A 12,250-nucleotide genomic window follows, 5' to 3' on the forward strand; every position below is an offset into this window, starting at 1 on the left:
GTTGGAGGAAATCTTTTCGGCTAGATGCCAGAAATCACGGGAAGAGTTAGAGAAAGCAAGGTTTTGGCATTTTCTATTAATGAAAGAGTTTTTGGTTTGTCGGAGAATAGATTAGGCACGATTCCGGGCCTATTAGGACTATTTGCATCTACTTCGAATATGTAAATAAATTAACAATAATATTTTGGTGTTAAAATTTATTAAAACGCCTACTGGTATGTAAATTATCCTGCCACTATTAGGGCGATGAATGCCTTTACATAAACCATGTATGCGTGTGGCTCCTTTCAAGTGTCTCGGGTATAGTCCGAGAGGCGCCACCTTCTCGACAGCCTCCGCTTACTGCTCGAAGATAAGGGTCACGTAGGCATTGCGATTAATCACGGTCGTGGCTCTGTAGGGGTAATGGAGAGTTAGGGTATATGTGCACGACGAGTTGACGGAAAAACGAGAGTAGTAGAATAACACTGAAATAGCACCAACTCACCGTCAAAAGTATAGTGTCCTATAGCTATGATAGACCCATTGAGACTAATGAAAGTGCCAGCGTCAGTGAAGTTAACTGCTGATGGGATGATGAAAGGATAATAATGATAACGATGCAGATTAATGAGGATGGGGATGATGAGTGAGGAGGAGGAAAATAAGACAAAGGGAAACAGGATAATGACAATAAGTAACAAATATATAGAGAGAATAAAGAAGAAATAAAGAAGGAGGAAAATCGGGAGTATGAGGATTAGGTGAAGAGGAATGAAGGAAGGCAAGGAGGCGAAAATGACGGCTTTGAGGTACGAAAAGCCTATTTTTGGGTTCACGAAAGAGTTGGTGCACTTACTATTATAGCGATTGTGGCCTCGATCGCGGCCCAGGGGCAACCCTGGGCAAAACCGGCAACCTTATTCCACATCTGGATCGAAAGAATCCAGGCTGCACTAGAACCACATGACCCCAATGAAGCAGGAAAAGTACGTCTGGCAGCACTGTGTTCTCCTCTTGGACCGCCCTCCCACAGCACTCCAGCTTATTTACATCCCAAGGAAAACCTCCCCGGGGGAAAAGGGGGTATAAACTTGGAGGGGAAGGAAGGGTGGGAGGCCGAAGGACGTGCACTAGCTCTTTCGTGAACCCAAAAATAGGCTTTACGTATCTCAAAGCCGTCATTTTAGGTCCCCTCCGAGCTAGTGCACTTGCTACCTGCCACTTGGAGACGGGGCAAGAAGCCCTCACCACTGCGGGGAGAGGGAAGACAACTACATAAAACCCTAAGGAGACCAGGGTAAAACAAGAGCAACAAAAAGATCACTTTAAAGTTACGCCATACCCCGAAGATGCCACAGAGGGAAGGAAGGACACTTTGAGGTAACCAGCCTCAGATTATTCAGAACAAGGAACAAAAAACGATACAGAGCTTATGTACAAGTACTGTAGTCCATCTCGTCCTGCGGTGGGAGCCCCAGGGCGCCACAAGGCGATTCCACAACCGAGTGGGAGAGGTAACGCGCTACGAAGCATGATGCTGTGCTCCACTGGACTCCATCTTACACCCTTCCAAAGAGTGCGAGTGGATAAACGCTAATGAAGCTGCCACAACCCTCACGTCATGGGCGCGAGGGGCGTGTTTTGGATCGGCCGCCTCGATGACCCCTCTGAGTCAGTCCGCAATCCATCTGGTGGATAGGGGACGACCCGTGGAAGCGTCTCGGAACAGCACCTGTAGGTCGTCATCCTTTGGTTCCGACTGAGCCATGTACAGCGTGAGCGTCGTAACAGGGCAAAAGGCGTGAAAGTCGTTCCCCTCCCTCCAAGTCGGTATTACAACCGGCTGGAGCCTGTGGTCCGCCCCTTCGCCCCTTGGCCAAGGTGCCAAAAGACACCATGCTCCAACTCTCCTTCCTGAGCAAGAAGAAGGAGAAGGACCGGAAGGAGGGACGAGTAGCAACGGCTACAAATCGCAGCACCCTCGGCGCCATCGACCACACCCACCCACTCCACTATGTTCAATAGGGCAGAGTGGGGCGGGGGAAGAGGGGATGAGTAGCGACGGCTACTGAACAAAGCATCCTCGGCGTCATAGTCCACACGCACGCAACTCTGCCTATCAAAGATAGTGCAGATCGAGTGATTCGGGGAAGCCCTTGGCGCCATCGACCACCCCCATCCACTCCACCTATGGTCAATAGGGCAGAGTGGGGTGGGGGAGGAGGGGATGAGTAGCGACAACTACTAAACAAAGCACCCTCGACGCCATAGTCCACACGCACACACACTCTGCCTATCAAAGGTAGTGCAGATCGAGTGAAGCGGGGAAGCCTTCAGCGCCAAAGTCCAGACACACACACACTCCACCTATCGTAGAAAGTGCGGAGTGAGGTGGGGTTGGAGGTGTTGAGTAGCAACAGCTACGAGACAACACACCCTCGGCGCCATAAACCACCCACTCACCCACTCCACCTATAAAAATAGAGCAGAGTGGGGCCGTAAAGGGCCAGGCCAGGAGAACAGGAACGGTAGCCGACTGGGAAATGAGAGGAGAGGAGTCCTGAGGCTCTCACCCCTCGCCATGCCACACACGAAGGGTAGTTGGTTTACCATGGAGAAAAAAGTCGATGACCAGCGTGGGCAGGGAAGGAAGTTGAACCCACGATGGGCAGCGAAAGAACGACTGGAGCGAGATTTGCTTTGAAAGGGCGGTCAAAGAGGAGACACAGTGCCGCCAGACGTATTCTTCCTGGTTCATTGGATTCATGTGGTTCTAGTTCAACCTGGATTCATTCGATCCAGATGTGGGATAAGGTTGCCGGTTTTGTCCAGGGTTGCCCCTGAGGCGCGATCGAGTCTTCAATCGCTAGCAAGTGCACTAGCTCGAGGGGACCTAAAATAGAGGATATGGAGCTATTGCCAAAGGGTCACAGTCATTCATAAGTATTAAGAGACGGTCCGCTCTTTGTACTCACTGGAGGACGAAGTTGCCGTTATTCCCGTCCAAGTAGAACAGTGTGATGGAGGACTTTTCCGTGGAGCTGGTGTGGGTGACAGCGACGTCCTGGCGAGACAAGGTTATGGTGAGAGAGAGAGAGAGAGAGAGAGAGAGAGAGAGAGAGAGAGAGAGAGAGAGAGAGAGAGAGATCATTGCTATTACTATTACAACTATAATAATCATAATCGCAGCAGCACTTACTTCCTCGCTGGCACAGTTCATGACTTTGAAATCAGAACCATCAGGGTCCACGATGAATCCTCCCAGGTTCGTCGCACTGAGTGTCTTTGCTCTCACCACGAAACCCTTAAAGACGGGGCCGCTCAGGGTCACTGTGGAAGGGAGGCAGTGTGTGGTAACGGTGGTAACAGTTACGGCAACAGCCATAGCTACAGCTACGGCAATAACCAAAGCTGTTTGTTATATATTATAGCAATAGGCTAAATAACCTGATAATAAGCCACCACTAACGTCAGTTTTCAAAATTGATGTTTTACGCTTCCTCAAATGTTTGTAATTGTGAAAGATGTATAAGCATCGCCGATTGCCGATGGAGCAAAGGAAAAATCGCAGCTCAGCTCTACTGAATAAAAGGTTCATAAAGCTACGCTGAAAATTGGTCTTTAATAAATTACATCCTTGTTAGGTATGATAATAAGCGACTGAAACCTATTTATTATGACTAGATATCATTGGAACACGTAGTTTTACTGTAGCATGTAAATCATTATAATCAGCCGTCCTAAACACACAATACTGGCCGAAGAAGTTTTCTTACGAGGCACAACCAATGGAAAGTATTTTATTTGCATGCAGCTCTTTGCAATATCCATATTAGTATCAGTATCAACATGATGTTATTTCTAGGCCACAACCAACAAAAGTGCCCCACCTTTGAAAATGTCAGGGCTGCCCTCCACTGGCTCGGAAGTAAGGGTGTACTCGTTGGTGTTGTTGACGCCAATCGCACCGAAATTATCGATGTGGTAGACGGGCGACATCAGGGGGTCGTCGCACACATAGTCAGGGGCACCTGACGGGCGGGCTGTGCACCCGGTCACCAGGAGGGCCACCACCCCACACACGAGAAGCATTCTGTAAAGGTCAAGAGATAAATACGTAAGAGATCCTCAGGACTTGGTTTTCAAAACAGACGTTGCCCCTGAGGTGTCTAATGCCGGTTTTGTCATGGAACGCAGAGTCACAATGACATGAATTGGTACCAAGTAACAAAGGACTCAGTTTGACAGCTCAACGGCAGCAACGTCACCGAGAAAAGCCTATCCTCCCCATTTGGCTGCCGACTTGAGAGGTGTCTTGATAACTCCTCGAACCACTTTCTTATCAATTTCTGCAACATTCGCGGTCTTCGTTCTAATTTTCATTCTGTAGAACACCATCTCTCCTCCGCTAAACCTCACCTTCTCTTCCTCACCGAAACACAGGTTTCTGAGGCTACTGACAGCAATCTTTACTCGTTTCCCTCTTACTATCTCTATCCTAAATTCCAATCCAAAGCTGGATGTTGCGCCTACGTGCATCACGATATCACTTGCTCTCGTGCCCACGACCTTGACTCTTCAGAGTTTTCCACCATCTAGCTAAGACTTCATTGTCATTCTATAACTAAATACATCTGTGCTGTTTATCTCTCCCCTAATTCTCCCACTCTCCCTTCGCTGAAATCTCCATCCAAGGAGATTTCAATGTTAACCACCAGCTTTGGCTATCATCCTCTTTCACTGACCAGCCTGGTGCACAAGCCTACAACTTTGCTCTCCTCAATGACCTAGAGCAGTTGGTTCAGCACCCTACACGTATTCCCTAACGTCATGGAGACAGGCCCAACATACTAGATCTCTTCCTTACCTCTAACCCTTCTGCTTATTCTCTCAAACTGTTCTCTCCGTTGGGCTCCTCCGATCACAACCTTATTTCTGTATCCTGTCCTATCGCTCCTGTACATCCTCTGGACCCACCGAAGAGGCGATGCTTCTGGCAATTTACTTCAGCTCGGTGGGACGATCTGAAGATGTACTTTTCTGATTTCCCGTGGAATGATTACTGCTTCCAGGAGAGAGACCCCTTTGTGTGTGCCTAGCGCATCACAGAGGTGATTGTCTCTGGAATGGAGGCACACATTTCATGTTCTTTCTCTACTCCTCATGCTAAAAAGCCTTGTTTTAATCACGCTTGTTCTCGTGCTATCAAAGATAGAGAGGCAGCTCACAAAAGGTACCAGAGCCTTCGCACTCCTGCTAACCATGATCTTTATATATTCTTCGACTTACCAAAACATCTTTCATTAATAGAAAATGTCAAAATCTTGCTTTTTCTAATTCTTTCCGGGACTTCTGGCATCTAGCCAAAAACATCTCCAATTTCACTTCTTCATCTTTCCCTCCTCTCCTTAACCCTGACGGCAGCACCGCCGTCTCATTTATCTCTAAGGCTGAAATCTTCTCAAACTTTCTGTAACAACTCCACTTTGGACGATTCTGGGCATATTCCTCCTACTCATCCCCCTCTGACTCCTTTATGCCAGTTATTAAGATTCTTAAGAACGATGTTTTCTATGCCCACTCTGGCCTCAACTCTCAGAAGGCTTATGGACCTGATGGAGAGCCTCCTATTGTCCTTAAAAACTGTGCCTCCGTGCTGACACCCTGCCTAATCAAACTCTTTCGCCTCTGCCTATCAACATCTACCTTTCCTTCCTGCTGGAAGTACGCCTTCATACAGCCTTAGCCTAAGAAGGGTGGTCGCTCCAATCCTTCAAACTACCGTCCTATAGCTTTACTTTCCTGTCTATCTAAAGCTTTTGAATCAATCCTAAACCGGAAGATTCAAAAGCACCATTCCACTTCTGACCTTCCATCTGATCGCCAGTATGGATTCCGCAAGGGGCGTTCTACTGGGGATCTTCTTGCTCTCTTAACTGACTTGGTCATCCTCTCTTAGCCGTTTCGGTGAAACTTTCGCAGTTACGCTAGACATATCGAAAGCTTTCGATAGAGTCTGGCACAACTCTTTGCTTTCTAAACTGCCCTCTTTCGATTTCTATCCTTCTCTCTGTTCCTTTATCTCCAGCTTCCTTTCCGGCCGTTCTATCTCCGCTGTAGTAGATGGTCACTGTTCTTCCCTTAAACCTATGAACAGTGGTGTTCCACAGGGCTCTGTCCTATCACCCACTCTCTTCCTGTTATTCATCAATGATTTTTTTTCCATAACAACTGTCCTATCCATTCATACGTTGACGACTCCACTCTGCATTATTCAACTTCTTTCAACAGAAGACCTTCTCAACAGGAATTACAAGACTCCAGACTGGAGGCTGCAGAACGCTTAACTCAGACCTTGCTATCATATCCGATTGGGGTATAAGGAACCTTGTGTCCTTTAATTCTTCAAAAACCCAGTTTCTTCACCTATCAACTCGACACAATCTTCCAAACACCTATCCCCTATTCTTTGATAACACTCAGCTGTTACCTTCTTCAACACTAAATATCCTTGGTCTATCCTTAGCTCAAAATCTCAACTGGAAACTTCATATCTCCTCTCTCACTAAATCAGCTTCCTCGAGGTTGGGCGTTCTGTATCGTCTCTGCCAGTTCTTCTCCCCCGCACAGATGCTTTCCATTTATAGGGGCCTTGTCCGCCCTCGTATGGAATATGCATCTTACGTGTGAGGGGGGGGCTCCACTCACACAGCTCTCTTGGACAGAGTGGAGTCTAAGGCTCTTCGTCTCATCAGCTCTCCTCCTCTTACTGATAGTCTCCTACCTCTTAAATTCCGCCGCCATGCTGCCTCTCTATCTTCTATCGATATTTTCACGCTGACTGCTCTCCTGAACTTGCTAACTGCATGCCTTCCGCGGCCTCCCTGCACTCGACTGTCCACTCTAGCCCATCCCTATACTGTCCAAACCCCTTATGCAAGAGTTAACCAACAACTTCGCTCTTTCATCCCTTACACTGGTAAACTCTGGAACAGCCTTCTTTCGTATGTATTTCCTCCTGCCTATAACTTGACCTCTTTCAAGATGAATGTATCAAGACACCTCTCTACCCGAAATTGACCTCTCTTTTGGCCACTCTACTATTTTCTGTTGTGGGAGCGGCAAGTAGCGGGCTTTTTTTTATACACTCTTTTTGTTGCCCTTGAGCCCTTTTGTAAAAAAAATCTTTGAGTGTTGCGATGCTGTTTTGACAAAGTTACGGCAGTTTTATCAACGATTTTGATCCTTTATTATCAAAACTTACTCTGCTTCTTATCGATTACTTAAGATATAAAAAAAATATCTGCATAACCGGCAAGTGACCTTACACGTTACATCGTCAAGGATGAGACACGAGCAAGAAAGTTCAGGAATTAATTTAGACAAGAAAAAAAAGGTACTAATACGACGACTAGCAGGACGTGTATTGTTATACACTGCATAGTTTCATTATCTACTATCAATCGTTCTTTGCGCAGAGATTTTCGAAGTGAAGGAATGTACTGGCTCTCTAAGAGTACAGGCTTGGCAGTCATGTTGTGGGTGCCAATACCATAAATACATTCAAGAATAGGTTGGATAAATTCATGGATAGTGAGGTAAGGTGGGATTAGGATTACAGGAGCTACCTTGTCAGGCCAACCGCCTCTTGCAGACTCCTTACGTTCTTATATTCTTATGTTATGTTCGTGATAGCACCTGGCTCCAATCCCAACCTGCATCCATTGTCCAGCAAAAATTTATCCAAAATGGTACTCTGACACACCCATCCTTTTCAACCACGTTCCCACATTATATATTTAGTGTGTGTGTTTGTGTGTGTGTGTGGGGGGGGGGGGGCAGAGAAAGGAATCTACGATGGAAAAATCAATTAACTCCTTGACAATACCAGTTTGCATCCTAAGACAGCGCAGCTCCCCCTTTACATGTAATTTATAACAACCTGCCTCACTTTTTCATCCAATGTCAATAGTGTGTTTGATGAGGATATCAGCAGTCAGAAACAGATTAATATGCCCTCACCCTCGATGTTAATAATCATTAGCTACATGCAAGACAAAGACTTAGTGGTGGTGCGAGACAATGGCCTCCCGGTAGTGGTTCGCTTCATATTGGGGGTTTGGAGGATTTCTAGAGGAGTCGTAGCGGTACTGAAACTGCCTCGAGCTCTTTATGTATAATGAGACAAGCTGATAGTTCCTCACTGCATTGCGACTCTGTTCTCTACTTCGCGTACAGCTAAGTACCTACAGCGTCGAAGTGATCGGTTCTCACAGCAGCGTACTCGACGTGTTCAACTCTCCACACTCACCTGTTCATGGTTGGTCGTTGGACAACGGACAGCTAGTACTGTAAAGGTGGTCGCGTTGGTATATATACAGCCACCCTTCATCTTCAGTTACCGATCATCAAATTTTAAATATCTACGTAAAGCCTTTTCCATATTAAGTAACTTTTCAACTTTTTGATATTTTACGTTCGACGTACATGCGCCTGCAATTTGCATAATTGCCTGTGTTATTTTTTGCGAGATTTTCAAACCCCGCACCATCGTAGGCAACTGTTCAGCAGGTATTGCGTCACACCGGTGTCTTGCTGGAGTGGCGGAGGGTTGCCATGCTGCCGTCATTTTCTCTCAGTACAGAAAAACACGATTCATGCTGCGTCGGACAGGACCGGCGGCGTCGGGTGGAGGCTAGTGACCCACCAGGTGAGAGGCATGGCGAGGCTCCAGGTAAATCAACAAAGACATCTGTCAAATTCCCACAGCAAATAAAACGAACAGAATGATGGGCTTCATTAAAATAAACTTTTTAAACAAAAATAAAGAAGTAATACTTCCTCTCTACAATAGTATAATCAGGACCCCACTTGGAATATGCGGTACACTTTTGGTCTCCCCACCATGCAACCGGGCAACATAAATGATGCCTTCCTTGCGCATCAAACTCTGCGACGAGAGGCTTTCCACCCTTAACATGTTCTCTCTTGAGGAGCGTCGCCTCCGAGGAAAACTGATCGAGCGTTTTAAAATACTTAATGGATTTAAGAATGTGGACAAATCAAAATTGTTTATGATCCATGACACTTTGCAAACGAGGAATAATGGGACAAAACTGAAATGTAGACAAGTAAATTCAGACTGCACTATTTTTTTTATTCACCAGTGTTGTAATGCGAGAATGGAATAAGATCCCTCCTTCAGTGGTTCACTGTAACACGATTGACTCCTTTAAAAACAAGCTCGACCGACACTTCCTTCACCTTGATATTAACTTGAGTAGAAATGCAAAGTTTTGGAACTATATGATTAGTGTAGAATCACTTAGGTTTAAAGAAGGATCACCCAGTCTGGACCATGGGGTCTGTGTGGTCTGATTTTCTATGTAAATCTATGTAAATGTGAGGTGCAAGGGAAACACAGACACCTCCACATGGCAGACAATATAATATCACCTGACTAAGCGTGGCACATGATCCTAGACCGGAAGAGGGCCTTTGCCTAATACCCATGCAGCCCAGCCAATTCAAGGAGCGGGGCCTCCCATCCTCGTTGTCCCCTGCAGCATTGTTCTCTAGCCGCTCTGGCCTCTCGCCTCACATGAGAGGTAAGGAACGGCAGCACGCTAGTACGACACCTCCTACTTACCCACCTATATTAGTCATGAAAACTGACACTTAACGTTACTACCACCAAGAGTAGCAGTGATGGTATTATTATTATTATTATTATTATTATTATCATTATTATTATTATTATTATTATTATTATTATTATTATTATTATTATTATTATTATTATTATTATTATTATTATTATTATTATTATTATTATTATTATTATTATTATTATTATTATTATTATTATTATTATTATTATTATTATTGACACATTATTATTATTATTATTATTATTATTATTATTATTATTATTATTATTATTATTATTATTATTATTATTATTATTATTATTATTATTATTATTATCAGTAGTAGTAGTAGTAGTAGTAGCAGTAGTAGTAGTAGTAGTAGTAGTAGTTGCAGTAGTAGTGGTAGTAGTAGTAGTAGAAGTAATAGTAGTAGTAGTAGTAGTAGTAGTAGTAGTAGTAGTAGTAGTAGTAGTAGTAGTAGTAGTAATAGTAGTAGTAATAGCAGTAGTAGTTGTAGTAGTAGTAGTAGTTATAATAGCAGTATACAAGTAATGATAATAGTAGATAAGTTTTTTTTTTTATATATCTCAGCCTGTAGCGCCTGTAGGCTTTCTTCAGGGGCCTGAGGTCAGCCCAAGCCCGCCATGGCGCAGGCAATTTGTAAAGTGGCGCCATTTATGCCAGTTATTAAGTAGTAATAGTAGGAAATATTATAGTGATAAAATCTCTCTCTCTCTCTCTCTCTCTCTCTCTCTCTCTCTCTCTCTCTCTCTCTCTCTCTCTCTCTCTCTCTCTCTCTCTCTCTCTCTCTCTCTCTCTCTCTCTCTCTCTCTCTCTCTCTCTCTCTCTCTCTCTCTCTCTCTCTCTCTCTCTCTCTCTCTCTCTCTCTCTCTCTATGGGGGGACAACAAACTCAACTTTAATAAACAAAGTGCAAAAACTACAAAACTTCGCGATAAAAGTGGCAGATGGGAAAGCCAGGAAATACGATCATGTCACTCCATTATTTAAAGATTTACAATGGCTTAAAATCAAAGACCTAATCACCTTTAACCTCATCACAAAAGTGTTTAAGCAGAAAATAAAAGATTACCCAGACCACATCCTCTCTCTCCCAACTGTTAACTATATGACTGACTCAACAACAAGACAACAAAACAATCTCTACGTCCCGAGAACCAACACCGACACAGGTGCAAGAGCCTTTCATGTATTAGGTCCTAAATTATGGAACCAACTACCGAATGAAATAAAAGACTCTCATAATCTGACCACATTAAAATCAATTCTTAAAAAGCTGTTGACCTTTGCATGAATGTATTATCTACTTTACTGCCTTCTGTATATTCTATCATGTATATTTAGATGTATAATACACCATGTATATTTATATGTATAACCTACCATGTATATTTAGATGTTTAGAATAACCACTTTTTAGTGGAAAATAAAGTTTATTATTATTATTATTACTCTCTCTCTCTCTCTCTCTCTCTCTCTCTCTCTCTCTCTCTCTCTCTCTCTCTCTCTTTGAAAGTCAAATGGTTCGTCTATTTCGTATCCGTATCACCTTGTCCATTTGATACACACACACACACACACACACACACACACACACACTGCATTAGGTGCCTGATGCAACCAATTGTCACCAGTCAGGGCTTATCGAAGTGTAGTGCTTGGAAACTGTAACACTGTCCTGTGCCCGTATCTCACCCCCCCCCCCCCCCCCACCTCTCCTTCAAGACATCGTCTAGACCAGGGGTGGGTTTCATCATAGTGCTCTCCCAAGCGTGGTGACTTAGTTGGTACTTAGGATTTATTGTCTACAATACTCTATACGGAGACTTGAAACGAGTGTCTATTGTTTATATATATTTTTCCTCTATTTTTATTTGCGCATGTTCTAGTATCTTACTGTGCGCGAGAGGGTTAAAGATGTCCCTTCTCGGGCGAAAATTCCTTGGTCGGTGCTGGCGGGGTTGTTCACGGGCTGCCATGTTTACAGTCTGACGCTTGGAACCTTCCTTGGGAGCGCTTGGGAGACCCCGCACGGCCTCCCAAGGCGGCGAGCGAGATAAGCAGAGTTCCAAGGCTTGGGAGCTTTCGTGAAACATACCCAAGGTTTCTCGCACGCTTGGGACTCCTTGAGCACACTTCCAAGGACTTGGGAACTTTGATGAAACCCACTCTAGACAGTAGTAGACACGTGTCCGTAACGATGTTGCTTTTGGCTGCGTCTTTAGTAGCGTTCATTTATTTTGATCACTAAATTTTGCTCACCAAGTAAGTGTGTATTAAATTAATGACCCCCCTCTCTCCCCCAGCATTATTACATGTTTAATAGTCCTCAAGTTATTATAGTTCAAAACTTCCCTCCTCCCTAATTCATGCATTCTAACACATTCAGTTTAGTGTTTCCCGCTGTGGCGTGCCAGGCGTGTGTGTGGTTCCTCCGTGCCTCCAGTTCTCATGTCACAACAGTGCGTGCGCGGCCAACCCACCCTTCTAGAATCTAGACTCTGCCCACACATATATATATATATATATATATATATATATATATATATATATATATATATATATATATATATATATATATATATATATATATATATA

At 44.3% G+C, this 12,250-nt stretch overlaps 1 protein-coding gene across 2 annotated transcripts in view; it reads right to left on the bottom strand.

The window, feature by feature from the left end:
* Nucleotides 1–182: 182 nt before the first annotated feature.
* Nucleotides 183–12,250, bottom strand: part of LOC127009304 (ferric-chelate reductase 1-like) — a 29,116-nt gene continuing 17,048 nt past the window's right edge. The window contains exons 1-5 of one of the 2 annotated variants that reach the window (XM_050882258.1): nt 8,294–8,451; nt 3,873–4,075; nt 3,182–3,312; nt 2,958–3,046; nt 183–394 (exon numbers count right to left, since the gene is read on the bottom strand). In XM_050882258.1, the coding sequence (XP_050738215.1) occupies nt 340–394; nt 2,958–3,046; nt 3,182–3,312; nt 3,873–4,075; nt 8,294–8,301 (486 nt within the window). In that variant the 5' untranslated portion in view covers nt 8,302–8,451 and the 3' untranslated portion in view covers nt 183–339. Of the gene's footprint in view, nt 395–2,957; nt 3,047–3,181; nt 3,313–3,872; nt 4,076–8,293; nt 8,452–12,250 lie in introns of those variants that run through there. The other variant, XM_050882257.1, reaches the window with a different exon arrangement.

Source organism: Eriocheir sinensis, chromosome 4 (genome assembly GCF_024679095.1).
Source record: "Eriocheir sinensis breed Jianghai 21 chromosome 4, ASM2467909v1, whole genome shotgun sequence".
Taxonomy (NCBI): domain Eukaryota; kingdom Metazoa; phylum Arthropoda; class Malacostraca; order Decapoda; family Varunidae; genus Eriocheir; species Eriocheir sinensis.